Genomic DNA, 7,615 nt, shown 5'->3' with positions numbered 1-7,615 from the left:
CGGGTACCGCACGCGCACCCACGTCGCGTCGACGCAGGTGCATCACCTGGTTGGCTGAATCCCTGTGACATAGATTGTTGGTTACACCCTGATTAAAGGATTTACATTTATGAATCCTTAGTTGTCGAAGCACGTTGTACCATGGTAATTCTACACTAGAGTTACCATAAGCTTCTTAGTTTGATGGGAACACGCTTCTTCGAAACTCGATTCGGAAGCACGATACCCCTCGCTTCTGAAACTTCATGAGAATCTCGATTCGCCCACGCTTCTCCTATGCTCCCACAAACATTGTCTATGCTTTCCTACATGCTCTCTATATGCTTTTCATTGGTTTTTTTTATGTTTTTCCTCTCACGCTTTTGCACTTTTCATATCTTTTTTTTTTTTATGTTTTTCCTCTCATGCTTTTGCACTTCTCATCTGCTTTCTTTAAATTGACAACCATCATTGTTAGATTTTTAACAAAAAATTTAATTCTTACACTACATGAAAAATAAGGATACTTAGTTTTATTTGTTTCTTGTCCGATTCCTATTCATTTTCCATATTGCTTCCTTTTTTATTCCTGTTTCATTTTCAAATCGATACATTGCTTTTGGCTTCCTATAAATTTTAAAATGCTTCCGCTTCCGCTTCCGCTTCCTAGTCTGGCAAGCGTGTTCTACACTGTGTGTTGCAATAGTTTCTAGAGATGCAAGCTGTTGTGATTTAGAAGGATGTTCTCTTGAAATGATAATCAAGGTTGTTTCTTTGAGATAGATTGATTTTCCAGATTTGAGTTCTGCAGTGTGTTCTTCCAGCTGGTGTGGAGTTTTATACTTCTGGGCCTAACTCTACGGATTTATCAACCTTTCCAAGGAGCTATCCAATTGTTCTGACTGGTATGCTACAACTGTCATTTTGTGTTAATTTATATTGTTGAGGGATAATCCTATCAGAAACAAAAAACATAAATATTGATCAGTTTTGCATTGTGGATATCATTAAATTTTAATACCTGTTTCAGAGTGATACAGTTTCTCCTTTTGAAAGTTTTTGTTGCAGAACATTATTCTAGATACTTATAATTTGCATAACCTCCAAATGATCAATGATTTTATTGTAAATTTTTGTTGCAATTCCAAACTTTAGTGCCCGAAACTTGTTTGAACATGTTTTTGATAGATCACATAAGTTACCAACATAAGATCTAGTCAGCAGACTCAGCACCCAAGGAACCTACATTGAAGCGGAAGAGGTTATATATTACAGTGGTTTGATCATAAGAACCCATCTGGTCAATTAATTGAAACACCAAAATCAAGTTAGACGTATATGACAAATCAAGAGGACTCGAACTTGTAGGAACTATAGGTGATGTTTGTTATCACCCCTAATTATATTGTCACAACCCTGATAAGACATAACATTAAGGAGCTTACTTGAATCATCTGTTGCATGATGTGCAGCAATAGAGTCCAAGTATCAGATATTTTGAGGCATCAAAGGCTGCATATGTTGGACACTTGTTCTTGCTGTCCATGAATTCATAGTAGAAGTTATGCTGCCATTCATCTGACTAAAACAGGCACTGAATGTATCATCTTGCGAGCCTCCCAAAGGAGGAGGACGTGAGGATGTGTAGTAGGCTGCATGTTGGCATTATGCTGAGTTTCACTTAAAGAAGGAAAAAGACAAAAGTGTGTCAATAATGAATTGGCAGGTGACATGTAAGAGAGAACATAAATAACAATATGAATTAAAATGGTCATGTTTCCCACATTTGGCACGTCACTTTACTGCCTTTGGATTACAATTCATGGATACTGTGGGCCAAAGACCAGTTTCATGACGAGCAAAATTTGCTTTAGCTTATACTTTACTAGAGTTAGATGTTCTGAAATTGTCATTGCCCTAAGATGAACTTGCACTTGATACCAACCACCATGACTTCATGATGGGGCTGATTGTCCTCTTTCTTAGTCAAAGAAGAAATGTTAAACATGGCCTTAATTTCTGGTGGCATTAATTTAAGCTCATGGAATGATGGGAGGAACTCATCCTGTGTCCATTGCCACAAACATATATATTTTGGAGCTTAATCCTTTTACAGTCAGCACACAGATATCCTCATCTGATATAGGACTTCTGGCCAGGATATCCTTGCTCCAATTTATATTCAAATGCTTAATATGGCCCTGTCTGTAACTTCTAATAATTTCTTTAGCATTATTAAAAGATGAAATTTCCATTTAGTTATTTGTGAATATAAATGTTGGATAAATTGTGTCATCTCGAGAAAGAGCTATGTCAGGCTTTATGTTGTATGATGTAGAAAGTTCATCATTTGCTCTAGATGTAGATGAGATTATTTCAAGTATTTTCGTAGTAGTTATTTTATTTGGCTTTGATATGCCCTAGTATGTGGCCAAATGCTGAAATATGTTGAGCAAGTGCTGGAATTGTCTTTTCTCAATGATCAACATATCATTTTTCAATAATTGATGTATTTTCAGGTTGATATTTTTAAGATTCTTTGCGACCATTTTGAGCGGCTACCGTAACTTTCTGGTATGGCTTATAATTTATTTAAAATTTCACTCAATTTTATATTTTTAAGACTAAATCATTGATAATATGCTTCATCCATGTATGCTTCTTTTAAATACTGCTAATGCACATTTTTTGAGCAGGAAAATACTGCTGTGAATGTCTTCAACTCACAAGCATTTCTTAAGAAACGGTCTCGCATGACTAATCTACCACCAGATCCCATGGTTAGATCATAAAATTATTTCCCATGAGTCTTGTGACATTTTTATCTAGTAGTTTGAGATTCATGTATGTATCATGCTTTTATATTGATATTATTTCTTTCCTTCAATTTACAGCTAATGCAGTTTTTAGATTCTCAAGGTTTTCTTGATTATTTGGAGAGGTGTACTCACTCCGATGAGAACAGTAACAATCTTCTTTACAAGTTACAAGATGCAATTGGGAGGGGCCAGAACCCTTCCTCCATTCTTCCCACCATTTCAGCTGAACTTGAAACACTAACAATAGCTGATCCAGTTGTAGGACTTGGAGGTAATCTCTGCAGTTTCCTTTGTAAGTTCCTTCAGGTACTCTTTGTGATTGCTTGTTAGATTTCCTCTTCTAGTGTATTTTATTGCACAACTTTAACTTATATACTATTATTCTGCTTTGATTGCATATTACCAAATATGAAGCCTTGGAAAATGTTAGTGAAAATTGAAAACATGGGATGTTTTATTTACTAAACCTTCTTCCTTTGTGTCAGGATCTGGGGCGAGATACTGTTATGACCACTTTCCTGCAAATGTTCGGACAGAGGAGCAAGAAGAAAGGAGAAGATCCATTCTTGCTGTGGCAAGTGGTGCCCTAGAGTATCAAGGCAGACATACTACAAGGTCTTTTTCTTTTCTTAAGTGAACAATATCTGCTTATATTTTGTCATGCAAGATTAACGTGATATGGTAGGTAATTATACCATTACAGTTCATGTAAACTCTTCTTTTTCTTGTTCAAACTAAAAGCTGTCCCCTTTTTCCTATCAGCTCTCCTTCAGTCTCACCTGCAATGAATGCGAAAGCAGAAAGCCTTAGTCCACGTGAAAGAGCTGTAAGTAATCTATAGATCTCAACTTGCATATTCAGGAAAATGAAATACTTGGCAACATCTTGGAAGAATTCTTTGTCTTAATATTATCAAATACGGTTATGCTTAGTGGTGTTGTATGTAATGACATTTTTGTTTGTAGGCTGAGAGAGAACGAATGGTGTTGGACATAAAAGTGAAATTGCAGGTGAAACTTGTTTATCCATTTTTTGTTATTCGAGTTAATCTTATAATGAAAATGGTTTCATGATTTTGCATAGTTGACTTCTCTTGTTTGTTTTGGTTTGTTCCAAAATTAGTGATTTTGCATAGTCGACTTCTCTTGCTCGGTTTGCTTGGCAGGGACTGTGGCTGCGCCTTCTAAAACTGGGAGCAACTGATGATCCTCTTTCATCATTTGAATATGGAACAATTCTTGGTATGTCTGGAATTATGTCTTCTCCCCTATCTGGGTTTCTGTCTGTGGGTGGAAGGATGGTACTTGTATAAGTCTTGCAATCTTGTTAGAATTAAGCTTTTGATGCCCAATAATATTGCTTTTGCAGCATTAATTGAATCCGATGCTGAAGGAATTGGTGGAAGTGGGTTTGTTGAATGTATTAGGGAACACATTCACTCGGTGAGGCAGATATAATTTTGAAAATTTCATACATGTTTATAATATCTATTCTTTTATTTATTTTTGGTTATCATCAGGGATGGCTCTGTCGCTTGACTGATGAACAATTCGTTGCTGTAAAAGAGCTAGTAAGTCCATTGGACCCTTAATATTAAGATTTCTGAGTGCCAGGATGCTGCAACAACTATGTTAGAATGCTTTCAATCTATCAATCTCTTTTACATATTGATTTGAGTTCTGGGAATCAGAATAGTTTCCTTTTGGTTGATAGGAAGCTGGTGATGTTGAGAAATCCTGAATGTAGTGTCTGCACCTTGATAATTGTTGACTTGTTGTTTCTTGGTTTTCAAGATAAGTAATAGGTCAGCTGGAATTTTATTGTCACTGTTCAGTGATTTCCTGAAGACAGACTCATTAGTTGGCAGACTGGTTTTAATTTTATCCATTATGTGTAGGTGTCACATGCATGAAAATTTATAAGTGGTTTTTGGTAATTCCTTTCAAAATGAGGCATGTTAACTCAAATGGAAATTGGATGATATGCCTGGGATCAGCCTTGCTAGATCTGGGGGACTACTTTCCATCAACATAAATCTGCACCTGGGTACAAGATATTATAATATTGTAAATCAGGGACATGTCACCAGAGGTTGAGAGAAGGAAGAAGAGAGATAAGAGAAGAGGGCTGCAACAATACTCTACCCACTTCCCTTGTGGGTCATGGGTTCCTTTTAATATCATGTTACATGTACACTAATGCCCCTAAGACTAATGTACAAAGTCTCTTATATAAGAGAGGCAAAACATGGAACAAAATACATAAAAAGGTGTTTACTTAAGGAACGTTACATTAGGCATGTCAGTCTGGATATGGATCCAGACCCAAAGTGTCATGTCTCAAAAGCCTCCCATCAAGTTGTGTATGGTGAGAACTGTAATGAAATGGTGGTCTTCCATGAATGCACTTGAATCACTCAAAAGAAGTGTCTAAAAGACACTTTAGACAAGACCCACAAAAGGGTATAAATGGAATAACATAAAAGGAAATAATAAAACTTTATTAATAACAAGAAAAATGCTTAACAAGCATTGAGAGAGTATTTTTACATAAGGGGATGCACCCTTATTTATAGGGGTGAGAAGGGATTAGAGGAGAGCTCTTAAAGAGCTCTCCTTGTAGCCGTTGGACCTAGTCCAACGACTATGCATATGGTCAAGTTCCAATTGGAACTTGACCAATAGATATTATCTAGTTCCATGAGAACTAGATAATAAATAAATAAAAGAAAATGAAATAAAAAATAAAAATTATATTTACAAATATATATATATATATATATATATATATATATATAATATATTATTATATATATGTATTTTACATTTTAACACTTCTCAAACTTACGGTACAATGAGCGAAAGTTTGTCTAAGAGGAAGTGAAATTTGGGAGCCGCAAGAGGTTTGGTAAAGAAGTCTGCTAATTGATATTCTGATGTGACATATAGCAGATCAATGGTTTCATATAAATATTCCTCTCTGACATAGTGACAATCCATCTCGATGTGTTTGGTGCGCTCATGGAAAGTCCGGTTGCTTGCAATGTAGATGACACTCTTGTTCTCACAACACATTCGTGAGGCCTATGTTGCTTCAGCTCCCATGTTAGCAAGCAGTCGCCTGAGTCAAACACCTTCCATTGTGGTGGTTGCCATGACTCTATATTCAGCTTCAGTGGAGAAAAGAGAGACTTTCTGCTGCTTCTGCCTCCACGATATTAGAATTTTACCTAAAAACATACAGAAACCAATGGTTGAGTGTCTATTATTAGGATCACCTCTCCGGTCAGCATCAATATAAGTAATTAAATCTAATGATGATGATGTAGACAAGAAGAGGCCCCATGAGAGAGAACTCTTTAAATATTTATTAATATGTAAAACAACTCTCATGTGAACAAAAATTACAGTATGCTGAAATTGACTAGCTGTGTGTACAACATGTGCTATGTTTGGCCTAGTGATAGAGAGATAGGAAGGTGCTCCAACAAGCTGTCTGAACGGAGTAGGATCATCAAAAAACTCTTCCTCATCAATTTTCATTTTAACATTGACCACTTCTGGAGTGTCCACTTTCTTATCGTCTGTCATGCCAGACCTGAAAACAATATCAAAAGCAAATTTAGATTGAGATATCAAATAACCACGAGGGGAATAAGCAACTTCAATTCCTAAAAAATATCTTAATAATCTTAAGTCAGACATTTCAAAATGAGTTTTAAGAAGAGTTTTGATATCGTCAACTCCCTGTTTGTCACCTCCGGTGATGATCATATCATTCACATAAAGGAGAAGGATGATGATACCTGTATTAAATTTCTTAATAAACAAAGCAGTGTCAGTCAAACAAGAGTGAAATCGAATATCAATCATAACATGACTAAATCTATCATACCAGGCTTTTGGTGCCTGTTTAAGGCCATAAAGGGCCTTCTCAAGACGAAGAGTTTTACCCTTAGGGATACTAACACTAGGCGGGCGGGCGTTCATGCAAACTTCTTCAACGAGACTCCCATTCAAAAAGGAATTTTTGACATTTATTTGAAACATAGGCCATTTTCTAATAGAGGCCAAGGCAATTAGAGTTCTAACAGTCGTCATACGGGCCACAGGGGCAAAGGTTTCTTCATAGTCAATTCCATATTCTTGAGCATAACTTTTTGCCACTAGTCGGGCCTTATACCTTTGCAGGGTCCCATCACTTTTGGTTTTGACTTTATAGACTCACCGACAACGTATTGGTTTCTTTCCTAGAGGAATGTCTTGAATAGACCATGTGTTGGCATTTTTCTAATGCATCAAGTTCTGTTTTCATGGCTTCAATCTATTCTATATGATTTTTTGCCTCAGACTAGGATGAGGGTTCAACATAAGATTGTATTAATGCAATAGCTGCCCTATCCGTGGGTGAAAAAGATTCGTAAGAGACAATTTTTTCGGGGGTCTAGAGATTCTAGAAGTCTTTTTGGGGGGAACTTCAGAATACTTTTCTAATGCACATGGAGGGTTTTGCTCGCCGTCTCTTCGTCTTGAATATTATAGACCAACATCCCTGTAGGTTTGGTCTTCGTTATCAATATCATTGTCAAAGGTAATAGGACTTTGATTATTGTCAAAGTTACACTCAAAGTCCCATTCACTAGATTTTGAAGTTAAATCAATTAAAAAGGAATATTCAGTAATATCCTTGGATTTTTCACTTTCAAAAGCACTTTTTTTTCTAAATAAAAATGCATTTCTTGATACATATAATTTTCCATTTTGAAGATCAAAGCAACTGTAGCCTTTTTGATTTTCAACATATCCTAAAAGGGCATA

At 36.2% G+C, this 7,615-nt stretch overlaps 1 protein-coding gene across 1 annotated transcript; it reads left to right on the top strand.

The window, feature by feature from the left end:
* Nucleotides 1–2,414: 2,414 nt before the first annotated feature.
* Nucleotides 2,415–4,624, top strand: LOC149818517 (DENN domain and WD repeat-containing protein SCD1-like). Its single transcript, XM_089986236.1, has 9 exons — nucleotides 2,415–2,435; nucleotides 2,676–2,759; nucleotides 2,874–3,069; nucleotides 3,284–3,413; nucleotides 3,561–3,624; nucleotides 3,764–3,808; nucleotides 3,964–4,039; nucleotides 4,167–4,240; nucleotides 4,318–4,624. Exons 1-9 carry the CDS (start codon nucleotides 2,415–2,417, stop codon nucleotides 4,387–4,389), a joined length of 762 nt encoding a protein of 253 aa, XP_089842362.1. The 3' UTR covers nucleotides 4,390–4,624.
* Nucleotides 4,625–7,615: the final 2,991 nt, after the last annotated feature.

The sequence above is a fragment of the Nuphar pumila genome, chromosome 13 (genome assembly GCF_984573655.1).
Source record: "Nuphar pumila chromosome 13, dmNupPumi1.hap1.1, whole genome shotgun sequence".
In the NCBI taxonomy this organism is placed as follows: domain Eukaryota; kingdom Viridiplantae; phylum Streptophyta; class Magnoliopsida; order Nymphaeales; family Nymphaeaceae; genus Nuphar; species Nuphar pumila.
This window is presented reverse-complemented; position numbering and strand designations above follow the sequence as displayed.

What these genes read in the sequence shown, in the direction of transcription:
- LOC149818517 (XM_089986236.1), top strand. Translation starts at nt 2,415, where the DNA reads ATGCTGAAATATGTTGAGCAA. An exon ending in TTAGTCCACGTGAAAGAGCT is followed by an intron (nt 3,625 to 3,763) that starts GTAAGTAATCTA and finishes TTTTGTTTGTAG; the next exon opens with GCTGAGAGAGAACGAATGGT. An exon ending in TGAATATGGAACAATTCTTG is followed by an intron (nt 4,040 to 4,166) that starts GTATGTCTGGAA and finishes TTGCTTTTGCAG; the next exon opens with CATTAATTGAATCCGATGCT.